Source organism: Rhinopithecus bieti, unplaced genomic scaffold (genome assembly GCF_001698545.2).
Source record: "Rhinopithecus bieti isolate Rb0 unplaced genomic scaffold, ASM169854v2 scaffold_4101, whole genome shotgun sequence".
Lineage (NCBI taxonomy): Eukaryota > Metazoa > Chordata > Mammalia > Primates > Cercopithecidae > Rhinopithecus > Rhinopithecus bieti.
In genome coordinates, this window is record NW_016804458.1 from 1397697 (window position 1) to 1418031 (window position 20335).

The 20335-nt window shown below is 38.2% G+C and overlaps 1 protein-coding gene across 1 annotated transcript in view; it reads left to right on the forward strand.

Moving 5' to 3' along the window:
* F5 (coagulation factor V) overlaps positions 1–20335 on the forward strand; it is a 73873-nt gene that overhangs the window by 45703 nt on the left and 7835 nt on the right. Inside the window, 10 exon segments of the mRNA XM_017868449.1 lie at positions 338–603; positions 606–1191; positions 5134–5312; positions 10866–11101; positions 12071–12281; positions 13798–13977; positions 15923–16039; positions 17038–17109; positions 18043–18146; positions 18597–18752. Of these exon segments, the coding sequence (XP_017723938.1) occupies positions 338–603; positions 606–1191; positions 5134–5312; positions 10866–11101; positions 12071–12281; positions 13798–13977; positions 15923–16039; positions 17038–17109; positions 18043–18146; positions 18597–18752 (2107 nt within the window).

The window sequence follows — 20335 nt, forward strand, 5'->3', positions numbered from 1 at the left end:
TAGCCTCACTTCCTGACCATAATCAGAATTCCTCAAATGATACTGGTCAGACAAGCTCTCCTCCAGGTCTTTATCAGACAGAGCCCCCAGAGGAACACTATGAAACATTTCCCATTCAAGACCCTGATGAAATGCACTCTACTTCAGACCCCAGTCACAGATCCTTTTCTCCAGAGCTCAGTGAGATGCTTGAGTATGACCGAAGTCACAAGTCCTTCCCCACTGATATAAGTCAAATGTCCCCTTCCTCAGAACATGAAGTCTGGCAGACAGTCACCTCTCCAGACCTCAGCCAGGTGACCCTCTCTCCAGAACTCAGCCAAACAAACTTCTCGCCAGACCTCAGCCACACGACTCTCTCTCCAGAACTCAGTCAGACAAACCTTTCCCCAGCCCTCGATCAGATGCCCCTTTCTCCAGACCTCAGCCATACAACCCTTTCTCCAGACCTCAGCCATACAACCCTTTCTCCAGACCTCAGTCATACAACCCTTTCTCTAGACCTCAGCCAGACAAACCTCTCTCCAGAACTCAGTCAGACAAACCTTTCCCCAACCCTTGGTCAGATGCCCCTTTCTCCAGACCTCAGCCATACAACCCTTTCTCAGACCTCAGTCAGACAAACCTCTCTCCAGAACTTAGTCAGACAAACCTTTCCCCAGCCCTCAGACAGATGCCCCTTTCTCCAGACCTCAGCCAGGTGACTGTCTCTTCAGACATCAGTGAGACCACCCTTCTCCCTGATTTCAGCCAGATGTCACCTCCTCTAGACCTTGATCAGATATTCTACCCTTCTGAATCTAGTCAGTCATTGCATCTTCCAGAATTTAATGAGACTTTTCCTTATCCAGACCTTGGTCAGATGCCATCTCCTTCATCTCCTACTCTCAATGATACTTTTCTATCAAAGGAATTTAATCCACTGGTTATAGTGGGCCTCAGTAAAGATGGTACAGATTACATTGAGATTATTCCAAAGGAAGAGGTCCAGAGTAGTGAAGATGACTATGCTGAAATTGATTATGTGCCCTATGATGACCCCTACAAAACTGATGTTAGGACAAACATCAACTCCTCCAGAAATCCTGACAACATTGCAGCATGGTACCTCCGCAGCAACAACGGAAACAGAAGAAATTATTACATTGCTGCTGAAGAAATATCCTGGGATTATTCAGAATTTGTACAAAGGTTTGGCCAGTTTTCTCCTTTTTTATTCTCATTTTTCCATTACTGCTGAAGAAAGTAGCTACTACAATTCAGGGGGATAATTGTGGGCAAATTATACTAAGAACAGTGTGGTTTCCCTATTGCAAGTTGGTCTGTTCTATTTCCTTTGTCAATTCCAAAATTGCTTCTTTACCTTGGATGACCCCTGGACAATATAAGAACAATCATTGGGAGAACTCTATAATATTCTGTAATTAGGCCTTTTTCTGTGTCCTCTCCTCTTACTACCCTTGTTTCTACTGACTCTTATTGCTCCAGGCAGAGCCCAACCTATCCATAGCTATATGCTAATCTATATGATTTAATTGAAGTTAGCCTCAAATCCAAACCCAAATATGATGTAGAAATCTCCTTTTTGCATTTACTTGTTTAGATCAGAATTTCTAAGAGATCCAAATCGCTTTTTTTAAAGATAATTTACAATTCAGTTTTGCTTAGGGGTAGAAAGCCATGTTGAACTGGGGTCTTTGTTCTGGGATGAAGATACAGAAAGAGAAAAGAGAGGAGGAAAGGAGCAAGGCTTAGTCAACTACAAATTCTCAGGGACATAGCATGATGACTGCGCGTCAACTGTCTAGACATAGCCCACAGCTTTTACTAAAACTGTTACATTAATCACTTAAAAAACCAAAGTGTAATTACAGTAGGCAAACACAATGTATGGTGTGACTTACGCAAATGAATTCATTAATCTGATGCCTGACATCTCCACATTAGAACTCTGTTTAAAACACTTTTTCCTATGACTTCCTATTTAAATGTTGCACTCAATACCATATGAGAACAACTAGCTATCTGAGTATTTCTAAGCAAGGCCTGAGGGAGTAAGATGTAGGGCCTGTCCAGAGTAAATAGGGATGGAACCACCTTCAAAATCTTGTATTCCGTTCAAGGCTCACAACCCACTTTAATGGCAGTCAAAGTTGCTTTACCCACTCCCTTGTGTTCTGTGAGTTTACATGTTATGCTCAGAGTCTGGAAAGATGGGATTAGTAGGGGAGGTAGACCAGAAGAAAGGCAGAATGAGATTCTCTGTTGATGGCTCATGGTATATAGCAAATATTATGGGTTTGATGGGTGAGTGTTTGGCTTGTTTCCACAGGCTTGGGAAATGTGAGAGCCAGTGGGAAAATTGGACATGCTTCAGTCCTAGACTGAGACAATGAACTAGATGGAAATAATGTGCTTTATTTATTTATTTATTTATAATTTTTAATTAAACTTTTTATTTTGGAATAAAAATAAAATAGATTCACATATAGTCAAGAGAAATAATACAGAGAGATCCTTTGGGTATCATGAGTATTCTTTATCCAGTTTCTCCCAGGGGTAACATTTTGCAAATCTATAATACTATATCACAACCAGCATACTGACACTGATACTGTCAAGATACAGGATGTTTACCATGACTATAAAAATCCCTCTCTTTACCCCTTTATACTCATATCAGCCTTCCTCACACCATACCCCTTCCTTATTCCCTGGCAACCAGTAGTCTGATCTCCATTTCTATAATTTTGTCATTTCGAGAATATTACATAAATGGAATCAGGCAACATGTAACCTTTGGGGACTGGTATTTTTTCACTCAGTAAAATTCTCTGGAGATTCTTCAGGTTATTGCATGTACTCCATTACACGGGTGTACCACAGTTTTTTGGGGGGTTTTTTTGGTCATTGTTTTATACACATTTATGGTGCAAACATGATGTTTTAATATATTTATAAACTGTGAATTGACAAAATCAAGCTAATTAGCCTATGCATTACCTCACATACTTTTTGTGGTTAGAACACTTAAGATGTACTCAGCAATGTTAAAAAATTCAGTGTGTTGTTATTAACTACAGTCACCATCTTATACAACAGATCTTCTAAATTTATTTCTTCTAATTGAATTTTATCTTTTGACCATTTTCTCAATGCTTCACCTCTGTATTCCTTTGTTAACCATGGTTGTACGTTCTGCTTCTATGAGCTCAATGTTTTTAGTTTCCACATTATAAGTGAGATCCTGCAGTACTTGTCTTTCTGTACCTGGCTTATTATTATTATTATTATTTTTTGAGACGGAGTCTCACATACCTGGCTTATTTTATGTAACATAACGACCTCCTGGTTCAGTCATGTTGTCGCAGATGACATTTCTTCATTTTCTTTTTCTTTTTTTTTTTTTTTTTTGAGACGGAGTCTGGCTGTGTCTCCCAGACTGGAGTGCAGTGGTGCGATCTCGGCTCACTACACGCTCCACCTCCCGGGTTCACGCCATTCTCCTGCCTCAGCCTCCCGAGTAGCTGGGACTACAGGCGCCTGCCACCATGCCCGGCTAATTTTTCTTGTATTTTTAGTAGATACGGGGTTTCACCGTGTTAGCCAGGATGGTCTCGATCTCCTGACCTCATGATCCACCCACCTCGGCGTCCCAAAGGACCATTTTCTTTTTTTTCAATGCTAAATAGTATTTCATTGTTTATGCAGATCACATTTAAGAAATCCATTCATTTGTTGATAGACATTTGGGTTGCTTCCCTGTCTTGGCTAATGTGGATAGTGCTGCAGTGAACGTGGGAGAGCAGATATCTCTTCAACATACTGATTTCATTTTCTGTGGGTATATACCCAAAAGTGGGATTAATGGATCATATGGTAATTCTATTTTTAATTTTTAAAGGAACCTCCCATACTCTTTTCCATAATGGCTGTACTAATTTACATTCTCACCAAGAGTGTACAAGAGTTCCCTTTTCTTCACATCCTTGCCAACATTTATCTCTTGTCATTTTCATAATACAATCCTGACGGTGTGAGGTGAGCCCTCATTGTGATTTTAAATTGCATTTCCCCGATTATTAGTAATGTTGAGCATCTTTTCATATATTTGTTGGTCATTTGTATGTCTTCTTTTACGAAATGTCTATTCAAGTCTTTTGCTCATTTTTTAATCAGGCTACTTGGGTTTTTTGCTGCATTGAGTTCCTTATACTTTTAATTCCTTATCAGATATTTGGTTTTCAAGAATATTGTCCCATTCCACAGGTTGTCTCTTCACTCTGTCGTTTCCTTTGCTGTGCGTAAACTTTTGAGTTTGGTGGCAATCCCATTTGTCTGTTTCTGCTTTTGTTGCCTGTGCTTTTGAGGTCATATCCAAACAATCTTTGTCCACACCAGTGTCAAGAAGCTTAAGAATAATGGACATTAGCAAAAAACAAATGTGAGAAAAGTGGCTACGTTCAGGGTACAAAACATTCACCCATCCAGTGACTTTCATAAGTATGACCTTCTAATTGATCTGACCATTGTCACCTGATAGCCCCAAGCTCTGGCGCTGTCCCATTACATGGCTTTGTCTGCCTTTGATCTTAAAATTTAGAACATATGATTGTATCTGTGCATTCGTTTATATGTTTGACAAAAATGTATTAAGCTCCTACTGTGTGCCAGATAATGTGCTTACCACTGGAGAGAGTATTATGAGCAAACTAGGCACAATGGCTGACCTTATAGTACTTATACCCAGTGAGAGTCAGATATTAATAGATAATCTCACAAATAAATTATATATAATCTACCATATATACCATAGAAATAGTATAAGAATACTACAGGAATTTACTATATATACTATAATAATACTATAGAAATATAAGGAATTGATATAGAGACTTGACCTAGTCTGAAAGGTTATAGGAAGACTTACCTATGAAATAATATCTGAGTTAGGAATTGAAAGATATTTACTGGCTTTTGTTTTTATTCACTTTTACATTTACTCATTTGTCCATCAAATATTTATTAAAGACCTTCTCTATGCTAGATGCTATATTTAGAAAGAGACAATTTCCTAAATTCTTTGAACAGTCTTTAATTTCTTCTTTTACACAATTAGTATTATTATTTCAGGGAAACAGATATTGAAGACTCTGATGATATTCCAGAAGACACCGTATATAAGAAAGTAGTTTTTCGAAAGTACCTCGACAGCACTTTTACCAAACGTGATCCTCGAGGGGAGTATGAAGAGCATCTTGGAATTCTTGGTCCCATTATCAGAGCTGAAGTGGATGATGTTATCCAAGTAAGTCTTTTGAGCACTGCTAAGATCATCGGAGGAATTTCCACAAGCACCAGAGGGTTGTAAAGGTGCAGGTGGCAAGAGAGCTATAGGTGATTTGTTTATTTTCCGGGATTAATGAATAATTACATTTCTTTTCAAAGACTCCTTGTCAAACAATTTGGCAATCTTCAAGACTACAAAAAAAAAGATCTCACTTTTTTTTAAATGCTGAAAACTATATAATCTATAGAAAATCTCTGTAATTTCTATCTAAAGCTAATCTATCTAGAGTTAACATAGAAAATTAATATATTCAAGAACAATTGAATTGGGCTTCATAGTAGTGGTGGTGGTGGTAGCAGTAGTAGTGCTAGTAGTAATAGCAATTTAGAAATATCTCCTGGTGTTTTCCTAAAAAAAATAAATAAAGTGAAGTTAAATAAAATGAGTAAGGAAAGTAAAGATGTCTCTGTACCCTCCAAAAGTGAGCAAGTTTCTTCAGTGTCTTCCTAGTTCTGGTCATTTCTTTCAAAATCTTGTGTCCAGACCCAGGATTATAACTTGCTTTTATAACAAAGTTTACTTTCGCCATTTTGCTAACCTCTCACATTCAAAACCCAGAAAGAACCCTGATTCTAAAGTAAGCTATTCTAGATTTTAAAATAGAATCTACTATACCTGTGTAAGCATTCACTACATTTTCAGTGACTATTTGCTCTTTTTAAAAATGTAAACAAGTACATAGGGATATAAGAATCTTAATTATTCTAAATTTTCCATGAAGTTATAGAAGGCAATATTCTCTCTTATGATTAGGGGATCCTTTTTCAAGATGAATGAATTTAACACAATATTTTAAAAACCTATTCTAAGTGAAGTAACTCAGGAATCAAAAAACAGATGCTGTATGTTCTCACTTATAAATGGGAGCTAAACTATGGGTATGCAAAGGCAGACAGATTGGTATGATGGACATTGGAGATTCAAAAGGGAACAGGGGGATGGATGAAAAGCTACCTCCTGGGTGCAGGGTACACTACTCAGGTGACGGGTACAACTAATATCCTAGACTTCACCACTATACAATTCATCCATGCAACCAAAAACCACTTGCATCCCTAAAGCAACTGAAGATTTTTTAAAAATTTAAAAATCAAAATAAATGCATGAAAGTCACAATTAACAAAACATCACAATTGTGAATAAAGACAGGATCAGTAACAATGTTGCATTGAGTCATACTGGAACCTTAGGCAAAAGGAAAAAAATCAAATACTGAATCTTTGTTTTAGCCCTGGATTTCACTAGATAAAAATAACTTCATTTGTGTATTTAAAAATAATTTTAACTTTTATTTTAGATTCAGGGGGCATATGTGCAGGTTTGTTATCTGGGTATATTATGTGATGCTGATGTTTAGGGTATGACTGATCCCATCATCCAAGTAGTGTGCATAGTACCCAATAGTTTTTCAGCCCTTGCTCATCTCCCTCCTCCCACCCCGCTCTAGTAGTCCCCAGTGTTTATTGCCATCTTTATGTTCATGAGTACCCAATGTTTAGCTCCCACTTATAAGTGAGAACATGTGGTATTCGGTTTTCTATTTCTATATTAATTAACTTAGCATAACAGCCTCCAGCTGGCATCCATGTTGTTATAAAGGACATGATTGTAGTCCTTTTTATGGCTGCCTAGTATTCCATGGTGCATATATACCACATTTTCTTTATCTAGTCCACCACTGATGGGCACCTAGGTTGATTCCATGTCTTTGCTACTGTGAATAATGCTGTGATGAACATCCTAGTACATATGTCTTTTTGGTAGAACAATGTATTTTCTTTTCTTTTTTTTTTTTTTTTTTCGAGATGGAGTCTCACTCTGTCGCCCAGGCTGGAGTACAGAGGTATGATCTCAACTCACTGCAACATCTGCCTCCCAGGTTCAAGCAATTCTCCTGCCTCAGCCTCCTGAGTAGCTGGGATTACAGGTGCCCACCAGCATGCCCAGCTAATTTTTGTATTTTTAGTAGAGACAGGGTTTTACCATATTGGCCAGGCTGGTCTCAAACTCCTGACCTCAGGCAATCTGCCTGCCTCAGCTTCCCAAAGTACTGGGATTACAGGCATGAGCCACTGTGCCCAGCTGAACAATTTATTTTCTTTTTTGGCTATATACTCAGTAATAGAATTGCTAGGTCAAATTGTAGCAGGACAGGCCTCAGATGAAACCCCTCAGACACCGAGTTAAAGAAGGAAGGGCTTTATTCAGCCAGGAGCTTTGGCAAGACTCATGTCTACAACAACCGAGCTCCCCAAGTGAGCAATTCCTGTCCCTTTTAAGGGCTCACAACTCTAAGAGGGTCCGTGTGAGAGGGTCATGATCCATTGAGCAAGCAGGGGGTATGTGACTGGGGGCTGCATGCACCAGTAATTAGAACAGAACAGGACAGGACAGGGATTTTCACAGTGCTTTTCTGTACAATGTCTGTAATCTATAGATAACATAACCAATTCGGTCAGGGGTCGATCTTTAACTACCAGGCCCACGGTGTGGCACCGGGCTGTCTGCTTGTAGATTTCATTTCTGCCTTTTAGTTTTTACTTCTTCTTTCTTTGGAGGCAGAAATTGGGCATAAGACAATATGAGGAGTGGTGTCCTCACTTAAAATAGTAGTTCTGTTTTAAGTTCTTTGAGAAATCCCCAAACGTCTTTCCACAGTGGCTAATTTACATTCTAAGCAGCAGTGTATAAGCATTTCCTTTTCTTCACAGCCTCACCAGCATCTATTTTTTGGATTTTACTAATAGCCATTCTGACTGGTGTGAGATGGCATTTCACTGTGGTATTGATTTGCATTTCTCTGATGATTAGTGATGTTGAGCATTTTTTTCATGTTTGTTGGCTATTCGTATGTCTTCGTTTGAGAAGTATCTATTCATGTCTTTTGCCCACTTTTTAATGGGGTTATTTGTATTTCACTTGTTCAATTGTTTAACTATCTTATAGTTTCTGGATATTAGACAGTTGTCAGATACATACTTTGTGAATATTTTTTCTATTCTGTGTCTGTTCACTTTGTAGGTAGCTTCTTTTGCTGAGAAAAAGCTCTTCAGTTTGTCAATTTTTGCTTTTGTTGAAATGCTTTTGAGGAATTAGTCATAAATTCTTTCCCAAGGCTGATATCCAGAATGGTGTTTCCTAGGTTTTCTTCTAGGATTCTTAAAGTTTGAGGTCTTACATTTAAATCTTTAATCCATCTTTTTTTAAAATTATACTTTATGTCCTAGGGTACATCTGTAATCCATCTTGAGTTAATTTTTGTATATGATGAATCCAGTTTCATTGGATTCATTGGGGTCCAGTTTCATTCTTTAACATATGGGTAGCCAGCTATTCCAGCACCATTTATTAAATACGAGTTCTTTTCCCCTTGTTTTTTTTTTTTTTTTTTTTTTTTTTTTTTGTTGTTGTTGTTGTTGTTGTTGTTGACTTTGTCAAAGTTCAGGCGGTTGTAAGTGTGTGGCTTTATTTCTGGGTTCTTTATTCTGTTCCATTGGCCTATGTATCTGTTTTTGTATCAGTACCATGTTATTTTGGTTATTGCAGCTTTATAGTATAGTTTCAAGTCAGGTTCTGTGATACCTCCAGATTTGTTCCTTTAGCGTAGGATTGCTTTGGCTATTCAGGCTCTTTTTTGACTCCATATGAATTTTAGAATAGCTTTGTCTAATCCTGAGGAAAATGATTCCAGTAGTTCTTTAAAAAATAGTGTTGAATCTGTAGATTACTTGGGGCACAATGGCTATTTTAACAATACTGATTCAATACATGAGCATAGAATGTTTTTCCATTTGTTTGTGTTACCTATGATTTCTTTCGTCAGTGTTTTGTAATTCTCCTTACAGAGATCTTTCACCACTTTGGTTAGATGTTTTCCTAGGTATTTTGTGTGTGTGTGTGTGTGTGTTTCTATTTCTAATGGGATTGTGTTCTTGATTTTGCTCTCAGTTTGAACATTACTGATGTATAGAAATGCTACTTTGTACATTGTATTTTGTATAATTGATTTTGTACATTAATCTTGCATCCTGAAACTTTACTGAAGTCATCAGTGAAGTATCAGTTCCTGGAGGCTTTTTGTGGAGTCTTTAGGGTTTTCTAGGTACAGAATCATATTGCCAATGAAGAGAGATAGTTTAACTTCTTTTCTTCTTTCGTTGCCTTTTATTTCTTTCTCTTGCTTGATTGCTGTGACTAGAATTTCCAGTACTGTGTTGAATATGAGTGATGAGAGTGGGCATCCATGTCTTGTTCCAATTCTCATAGGGAAGGCTTTCAGCTTTTGCTCATTCAGTATGATATTGACTGTGGGTTTGTCACAGATGGCTCCTATTATTTTGAAGTATGTTCCTTCAATGCCTAGTTTGTTGAGGATTTTTATCATGAAGGGATGTTAGGTTTTATCAAAAGCTTTTTCCATGTTTATTGAGATGATGATACTGTTTTGTTTTAATTTGGTTTATGTGGTGAATCACATTTATTGATTTGCATACACTGAGCCACTTTGCATCCTAGGAATGAAGCCTATGTGATTGTGATGAATTAATTTTTAATTTGCTGCTAGATTTGGTTTGCCAGTATTTTGTTGAAGATTTTTGTGTCTATGTACATCAGAGATATTGGCCGGTAGTTTTCATGATTCATTGTGTCTTTGCTGGGTTTTGTTATTAGGGTGATGCTGGCTTTGTAGAATAAAATAAGGAACAGACAATTAGGGGGTCTTTAATCACTAGAAGTTATAGAAGGGCCGGGAGGAGCTTCACAAATCTGACTGCTGGGGTGTGAAGACTTCCCATATGGCATTTAAGTCCTTTACCATCTGGCCCCAACCTGGTCCTTTTCCAGCCTCATTTCTCACCAGGTTCCACCTGTCCCTGTGCATTTCACAGCCCAGCTCCATCCAGATCCTTCCTTGCTCTTCCCCCAAACTCTTCCTTTACTCTCCTGCTCACAGGCATCCTTCTGCCCTTCCGAGAGTCTGAAATGTCTTTTTAGCTCCTGTTCATTCTACGATGGCCAATTCCATTTCCGCCAATAAACTTACCTTAATTCTTCCAACTTCTCCTAAATATTCAACCAAATCGTTCCTCCAGGGCATCGTCATCTGAACCCACTTAGACTTTGTATACAGCACCCGTTGTCTCCAGATTTGTAGTGTGGATGCCCATGTGCATGTCGTTTTCATCAGAAGCTTAAAAGCTTCTTATGAACAAGAATCAAGCCTCTTTCATCTTCATATCTTCACTACCTATCACTCTCATTTCATCAGTAGATAATGTCAGTACTTTGGCCTTGAGCCTAAGAACACGTATCTTTTGGTATTTCTGGAGAAAACTACTTGGGCCATATCTCACAGGATGGTTGTGAAAATTAAATGAAATAATATACATAAGTTATTTTGTACCTTATATCTTAGCTCCGATTTTATAACCAGCCACTTTGGTCTATAATGCTGACATTTTGTGGTTTAGATTTTGTTAAGCTTAAGTACATTTGTGGATCATTCCTTTTCTAGGTTCGTTTTAAAATTTAGCATCCAGACCATATTCTCTACATGCCCATGGACTTTCCTATGAAAAATCATCAGAGGGAAAGACTTATGAAGATGACTCTCCTGAATGGTTTAAGGAAGATAATGCTGTTCAGCCAAATAGCAGTTATACCTACGTATGGCATGCCACTGACCGATCAGGGCCAGAAAGTCCTGGCTCTGCCTGTCGGGCTTGGGCCTACTACTCAGCTGTGAACCCAGTAGGTACTTTCATTGAAAGTTTTTCTCACTCCCCTAACCTTGTAATATGAGTCCACCAAATGGAAGACTGGGGGTTATTTCTTGTCAAATGTCTGTCTTGCTTTTCATGAGGAATGCATAAGGGTGTGGTTAACAGTCTACATTTATCATAACCAGGGACTCTCCATGCAGCTCTTCAGATGACAGAGAGAGAAACATTTATTCAGTGGAGAGGAGGGAAGATTACTTGAATGATTGGCCATGAATTAGAATGTCTACATTTACAGAAGACGGCATTTATTTGAAATTTTCTTGAACAAATATGAGCTATGTTCTGCTCTCTCTTTATGGAAAAAAACTGCAAAGTCAAGACTCCCTTTTCTATCATTCTGCAATGTATATATACTTCAAAACAATGTTGTACACAGTATATACATACAATTTTATTTGTCAATTAAAAAGAGAAGGAGCTCCTTCATTTAATGCATAGTGGAAAGAGCACAGACTCAGATTTAAATTTTTACCCTGTCACGTGATGCATAATCCTAGGAAATTCCTTGACCTCTCTTAGCCTGGTATCAGAAGTTAAAAATGAGGTAATAGTACATAGTGCATGGTAAGCACTTGGTAAATACTTGTTCAATGAATGAATTTATATTTACCACATAAGATAGTTGTCACTATTAAATGAGAGATTGCAGGCAAATCATTTAATATTCTGGTAGATTCCCAATAAATAGTATCCCTTATATTATCAATTTATTATTATCATCATTGTTACTGGGATAAAGATCAACCAGAGGAAGGAGAATTATGAATACAACAGAATTAGGTGATAAATATCCAGGCTTATTACGCCATTCATTTATAATCTTCATCTTCAAATTCAGAGCCTGTCAGAAAGTTTCCTTTTTTATATGATGAGTGACTATCAGAAGAGCAAGGAAATTCCTGAGAAAGAGACAATACAATTTACTCTCTTTTTCCAGGAAAAAGATATTCACTCAGGCTTGATAGGTCCCCTCCTAATCTGCCAAAAAGGAATACTACATAAGGACAGCAACATGCCTGTGGACATGAGAGAATTTGTCTTACTATTTATGACCTTTGATGAAAAGAAGAGCTGGTACTATGAAAAGAAGTCCCGAAGTTCTTGGAGACTCACATCCTCAGAAGTGAAAAAATCCCATGAGTTTCACGGTATTTTCCTCTGACTTTGATCTAATCTCCTAATTAAATCACACTGGGTCACAGTGATTCCTGCCCTTAGAGCTTCACAAGATTAGACATGAGATGCTTCTGAGACAATCAGAGCTACAACTAAAACTGGTTCCTTAACATTCCAGAGGGCTGATGTAATCTGGGAGGTAACACTGTGGGTGAGGCCAAAAGAGAAAGTCTGAAAGATAGTGCAGAGAAGCTACTGCAAAACAAACCAACAGAAAACCACAACAACAAAAAGCCAGTGTGCTTCAGCTGGTAACACACATTGAAAAGGAATTAACATTGTTCTGCAATTTAAAAAGTTAATAAGCTTGTTTCTGGATCTCTAAAGGCACAAGTGTTTATATAAAAGAAATGATCACCTGTGTGTCTTTTCTAAAATAAGAATGATTCTAACAGTTTTAGCTCTCAGCAGCTACCAGGTGGCACCCAAAGCATATGAGAACAAAATGAGAGAAGAAACTAGGTACCCAGGTAATGGGAGAATAGTGGCAAGAGAGCATTTGGGTGGTCACACTGGGAAAAGTGTGCCTACTTGGAAATTCACTCAGAAATTTGGCCTGTAAGCTAGTAACTGGAACAGAAACTGAGAGGAGAAAGGTACGAGCTTGTGTTTATGAATATGTAGACAGGTGTTCTCATGCCTGATATAATTTTAAGGATGCCCAAATGATCTCAACCCGTCCCTCTCCAAAAATTCACTTGCCTGGTTTCTGAAATTTCACAGCAGTTCCTCTACTTAAGAAGAAGGAAACAAAGCACTTCCCTCACTTTGGTTTCAGTTAAATGTTTGGTAACACTAAACTTTATCTTTAAAATTTTGTGTTACATTTTTAAGGTGATCATGTTTCTCAGGAAGTTTTTTAAAAAATCCACATATTTTACTACAGGGAGAGTAGATAAAGCCTGAGAACCCAAGACATCTAATCTGAAAAGTGGGCAGAGGAGTTATTGTACCAATGAGAGAATAAACGTGACTTGCTATGGTTGCTGGATACACCAACTATAAACTCCTCATTTTATAAACTCCTAGACTTCCCAATTTGCCTGAAACTTTCTCTGAATTTAGAAGGCCTTAAGGTGACATGCTGCATATCTCCTTGCTGACTCTAACCCCTGGAGTTTACTTTGTCTGCCTATATTTGTGTTTATCTTTTTGTAGTTAAGGAAAATTAAGACTGTTAATGGAAAGGATACATGGGTAAAGCACAGAAGTGTAAAAGCTGGGGAAAAGAGTGATACACTGCTTGGAAAGGGAGATACCCCTGCCTTCTGCTGTAGGCTGGTGTGAATGATATGAGAAGGACTAGTGGTTCTGCTTCAGCCTCTCACTAATATGACATACAAGAGGGCCCTTTCCATGGCTAGGTAGGCCTGAGAATGCAGAATCATGAGGAAGATGGGTGTTGAGTGCATTGCCCCATATTTCCTTACCAGTTGCCCTCTCTGTGTCAACAGATTTTTAATTGATTTCAACTCTTTGTCCTTTCAGCCATTAATGGGATGATCTACAGCTTGCCTGGCCTGAGAATGTACGAGCAAGAGTGGGTGAGGTTACACCTGCTGAACATAGGCGGCTCTCAAGACATTCACGTGGTTCACTTTCATGGCCAGACCTTGCTGGAAAATGGCAATAAACAGCACCAGTTAGGGGTCTGGGCCCTTCTGCCTGGTAAAGACTTGGGAAATGGAAAGAGGTCCCTGCTAAGAAATACAGGGAAAAGGCAATCATAGCATCTGTTACTCCTTCTTATTTCTTCCTTGTGCATATACTTCCTAAGGGGTCAGAACATAGGGTTCTGGCATAGAGCCTAGGCAAACCCATAGACCCCAAGTATATACGGAGTGCAAAAATGTCACCTAATTTATGAACTATTTGCAGCACCACACAGGCTAAATGTATGACCCAACTCAGTTGCTACATAACATGCAGTTTCTCCCAAGCCACTGTGTGTCATACAGATGAGGTCTCAAGCAGATAAAAAAATGAATCCCACAGGGCTCAGGCAGCTACAGCTATCTCTGCTGGGAGGGTTTCCAGATTCTTCAGTTCTGCTCCTCCTCTAGGCTCTAGCACCCTAATATCTTTGGGCAGGTGACTCAAGGAATCATATTTTTAAACTGACTTATAGACTGTTTGAAGGGGAAAATATTTTTTAAAAATAGTTACAAAAGTTAAAGAATAACAAAGGTATTTAGAGCTTTTCATGTGCAAAATAAAGATAAATGTAGATTTAAACAATCTACAATTCTACAGAAGGGATGTTTCTGTGCCAATGAGTTGTTTGTACGTGTATCTACTTATGCAGCAGGTGTGTGGGTGGGGCTGTGATGCCACATGCCAAATTCTCAAACTTCAGTGGATGTAATAAAAACCTAGGAAGTCGGTTAAAATGCAGATGTGAAAGCAGAGGGATTTTGTTCTCAGAGACTTTAAGGTAGATTTTGGGCAGAATTCCCAGGAGTCTGTATTTTTAACAAGCAGCCTTCCTTCTATTTTGCCTTCTATTGAAAGTAATGGCAAAAACCGCAATGATAGTTTGCACCAACCTAACACACGCTGCCTGAGGATCTAGTGAAGGCAGTCCCTCGACAGCACTTTGAGTGAGGTTGTGTGAATCTGCCTCAGATGCAGGCACAGAAGTCCAAATGGACTGGTTTGATTAAGAGCAGAGAAAAAAAGAGGGTTCTTATTGGTTTTTCACATGCCAGTAACTCACTAATACATCTAGAGAGTATTGTATTGTATTAATACAATAATCAATAGATAATTAATCTATCGTATTAAAATCAGAGACAGAAGAGATTCAGTCAAATTCTCTCATTTTTTCATTGAGTATTAGAAGATCAATCATTCTTCCCATATAAGCCTAGAGACAGACTGAGAAGCTAGGATTGGCTAGTGTCTCTAAATCTGCAAACCTAAATACTTGCACTGGAGAGAGGAAAACTGGAGATCTTTTTCAGTGGGTTTGAGGAAGATAACCATATCTATTCATTTTCACCCACAATCTGGGAAAGAGTCATAAATTATAGTCAACAGAATTTAAATATTAACTGCCAGGGGGTAATGTTAAATACTAGAATGGATAGCCAGAGGTTTTAGAAATCTCATTCTTTCAGTGTTTTTTTCTGAACAATTTATGTAAATCTCTAGTCACATATGTAAGCTTTATGGAAAATTTGAAAACATGGAGGAAGAAGATTTTATTTTGATTTTCTTATATAAAAAAGAGAAAAAAGCAAAATGAAGAGAGGGAAAGGAAGCACGTATGATATTTTTGAGGCCCAGTGATGTCATTCGACGTCACTTTGATACTTAGGACTGTGAAGCTGTATTGTGTGTGAGTTAACTTGTAACATTATATTTAGATAAGTGAAAGTTTCTTCTAGTGAGGCATGGTAGAGATTTTAAAAATTTCTTTAGTTATCTCTGTGTGTGTGTTGTTATTGTTTTGTTTTTATCTGTTATACTTGTAGTCCTACCTAAAGAAAAATGGTTAAATTCTATTTGAAAGTCTCTTGTGAAGCAGGAATTTTAGGATTCATAGAGAACTATCAACCACAATATTTACTTGTTAATTTTTGCAAATGTAATGTTGTTCTTTTTATTTTAGGTGCATTTAAAACTCTTGAAATGAAGGCATCAAAACCTGGCTGGTGGCTCCTAAACACAGAGGTTGGAGAAAACCAGAGAGCAGGGATGCAAACGCCATTTCTTATCATGGACAGAGGTATCACGAGAACCATGTGATATTTGGTTTAGCAGGAGAGTGCCTATTAGTAGAGTATTACCAACTTTTAGATTGGAAATATTCAACTCTAAGAACTCTGATGTGACAAAGGCATAATTTGTAGCCATAGTTGCTTTTATTCTGGTCCATGGTCTGATTGCATTGAAAACACAGCGGTCAGATCAAAAGCATTCCTCTCAATTGGGAAACCTACATAAAGCATCCTTCTTCATGATTCGTGATCCATGGGCAAGTGCATGTAAGAAATTCTCCAGGTTCCAAGAGTTGAGGAGGGAAAAGGTCACAGGAATTTAACAACGACTGAGTCACTAAACTTGACATTTCAGCTTTTAGGAAACACAGTTTTCATTTGTCCATCTATTCATCCATTCTTTAAGCCATTACTAAGCACTGTTGAGTATGAAGCACTGTGCTAACATCCAGGTAGCACAGTGGCTGGTATCCCTTCCTTAATCAGGATATAAATAATCTTGTAACTTTGAGGTCAACTTTTGAGAACATAGTCTCATGAGGGCTAGAACTTTTTTTTTTTCATATTTTGTATTTTGTATTTTATTTTTTTGTAGAGAAGAGGTTGCCCAAGATGGTGTCAAACTCCTGGCCTCAAGTAATCCTCCCCCTCGGCCTCCCAGAGTGCTAGGATTACAGGCATGAGGCACTGCACCTAGCCATGGATAGTACTTAATGTTGTAAAATAGCAAAGTTAAGATAAAAGCAGAAGAAACTCAATTTAAAACATGATTACATTTCAGGATTTCAGTTGTTTTCTTCTGTGATGCCACTATATCTATTAAAGCACCAGTCTTGTTAGTGCATTTACCATTTTATAATCAGATATATTTAAGTCAGGGTCACACAAGGTAGGTAAAAATATCTAATTACTGACCTGTCAGAAACATAATCCCTAACCATGGAGTTTTACTTTATTATACATATTTTCTAAGCAAAAATTATTCATTTTTTCCTGTTTTTCATAGACTGTAAGATGCCAATGGGACTAAGCACTGGTATCATATCTGATTCACAGATCAAGGCTTCAGAATTTCTGGGTAAGTTGTAGCACCATGGTCTGTGAATGGAACCTCCTACAATTGTGCAGCATGCAGCCTATGAAACCATACATGACAACCTATCTATGAATCAGTTCTTCTCTTTATGCTTTTCTCTACTACAATATAGTGACGCAGCTCCATTTGGGGTACACATATGGTAAAGGAAGGAACACTGTGACAGGACCTAAAGGCCTGTTAGCGTGCTCTTAACACTGCCACCCCTTCTGGTATATAATGTTCCCAAAGAGTCTTTTCCAGGAGAAACCAATAGGTGGGGGTCATTGAGTTCTCTACATAAAGAGCCCAGCCTCTCTGCAGGGATTTGGCAAGGATCAGATAGCTTACTCTTATAACCACGTGCCCATTTCCAAACTCTCCTCAGTCACCTTTTCTGGGTTTGACCACACATGTAGTATTTCAGCCAGATTCACAGGGTCTTATCAGCTAAGCATTGTAGTCCCCATTAATGTGGCCCTTTGCCTGTGGCAACCATTCATCTATTTAGAAAACTTTGTTGAACCTCCACTATGTGGCAGGAACTCCTCCAAAGTTTTCTCACACTGCCTGTAAGCCCTTTCCAAGATCAAGAGGTCATCATCAAGAGGATGATCAGGCTCCCATATACCCCTTCCATGTCTTCCTGTTAGGCAGGCACATTCAGCATTAGGAACATCAACATAACAGAAAAAAAAACAAACATGACCTGTGTGCAAGAAAGGGAATAGGTGGTGGTTAGCAGCTGACCAAACACAGACCTGAAGCCCAGATTTCATCATCAAGGACTGGCTTAGTAGCTGAGGCCCATGCCTAGACTTCTGACTACAACACAGGTCCTCCAAGGATCTGGTTTTCCAGTGGATTAAACTCACTTGAGAAATTGCTGAGTTTTAAAAAAATTCAGAATAAATATTTTTCTTCCCTTGAGTTTAGGTTACTGGGAGCCCAGATTAGCAAGATTAAACAATGGTGGATCTTATAATGCTTGGAGTGTAGAAAAACTTGCAGCAGAATTGGCTTCTAAACCTTGGATCCAGGTTTGTTTAATAGACTGATAATATTTACTGCTATTGTAATAATAAAAATTAAAGTGATTTAGTAATTCCTTCTTGTTATTTTTCTTGCAATGTTGTTAGGGGAAATAGCAAGTACCAAGTGCGAGGCACCGTTCTAAGTACTTTATGTTCTTAAAATCAACCCTCTGAGGTTGGTTCTAATAATATCTTGTTTTATAGATTAAAAAACAAAAGGCACAGAGATACTAACTGCCTTCCCAAAGTAACTCATAGCTAATTAGTCATTGAGTTGGGATTCAAATCTAGGTACTCTGTGCACAAATATGGATTACATGTAGTCATTGTATCAGTTTGCTAAGATCTTATGTGCTAGCTCTTTAGTTCTGGAGAAAGCTGATTGTATAATGAATTTAGGCAGTGTGTGACTTGTTGACAAGGACAGTTCTTTTTACTGGCTTTCCTATATTGCAGGTGGACATGCAAAAGGAAGTCATAATCACAGGGATCCAGACTCAAGGTGCCAAACACTACCTGAAGTCCTGCTATACCACAGAGTTCTATGTGGCTTACAGTTCCAACCAGATCAACTGGCAGATCTTCAAAGGGAACAGCACAAGGAATGTGATGGTTTGTGTGCATCTTTCTATCTGAATCTCTAGACTCAGTCTAGGATTATTATGACTATGCCTAATGATTATGTATTTTAAAAAATACCTTTCTGGGTATTAGAAATGTGAATGGCTAGTTTCTAAGGGTCATAAGGAGAAAAGCAGTAATACGATGGGTCTGTGTCTTACAAATTAAAGAGAGAAGCAGGGTTACTGAAACTTCAAAATCCCACAAAACTTTAAAAAATAATGTTATCATCAAATAAAATACCCAGATTTCTCAGACTGGCCAATGGCGTATGGCAGAGTAGAACATCTGGTCTTGTGCCTCAAGGAGCTCATGCTAAAACCTGGCTACCAAGACTTTTGATTTTACTATTGCAGATTTTTTTGTTCTTTATTTCAGTGTACCTGAAGTAAATTGTAGTGTTAATGCTAGTAAGCCTCTGAGGCAGTGTGATTCTCAGACTTTTTGGGGGGCCACTCCTGAGGAATGGCATCCTCCTCCTTGCTCTTCCAGGGGCTCAGCCAGAAGCCCTAACTCTTCTCCTCGTCTCTATTCCTTTCCCCAAAGAAACCTACCTGAATGCAAGGAGTCTGCCTGCCATTATTATACTGATAACCTCGAGTCTGTTTCTGCTTATATTTTATATAAAATTATTTACTGTTTATTAGTTACCTATTTTTAATAATTATTTATGTCTCAGAACCATTGAAATCCTAAATTATGGTTCTTACTAATGAGTATTATGAGAGAAAACACAGATTACAGTTGAGTCCATAGCATAAAGATTTTGTCATCTATGTCCATGAGAGGACATTGGTATATAGTTTTATTTTTTTCGAATTGTCTTTTGATACCTCAGTTATACTAGCTTCATAAAATTGGTAAGCATGCTCTTCTATTCTATATTCTGGCTTCATAAAATTGGTAAGCTTGCTCTTTTCTACATTCTAGGAGAAAATGTCTGCAATTGGTATTAATTCTTTAAATATTTGGTAGGAATCACCAGTGGAACCATCTGGGCCTGCAGATTTCTTTTGGGCAGTTTTAAGTTATGAATTCTATGTTCTAAATAGTTACAGGGCCATTCAAATTATCTGTCATATTGGGTGAATTGAAATACTTTCTATATTTCAATTAATTGGTCAATTCCCTCTGTGTTGTTAAGTTTATGTGTGTAGAGTGGCTTGTATATTCCCTTATCCTTTTTCTTGTTTGTAGTGATTTTGCCTGTTTCATCTCTGATGTTGTCAACTGCATCTCCTTTCTTCTTTTTTGTGAATCTTGCTAGAGATTTGTCCATTTAAAAAAAATCTTCTTGGCCAGGCGCAGTGGCTCACGCCTGTAATCCCAGCACTTTGGGAGGCTGAGGCAGGCAGATCACGAGGTCAAGAGATCAAGACCATTCTGACCAACATGGTGAAACCCTCTACCAAAAATATTTTAAAACATGAGGCATGGTGGCACACACCTGTAATCCCAGCTACTTGGGAGGCTGAAGCAGAAGTATTGCTTGAATCTGGGAGGCAAAGGTTGCAGTGAGCCGAGATCTCGCCACTGCACTCCAGCCTGGTGGCAGAGTGAGACTCTGTCTCAAA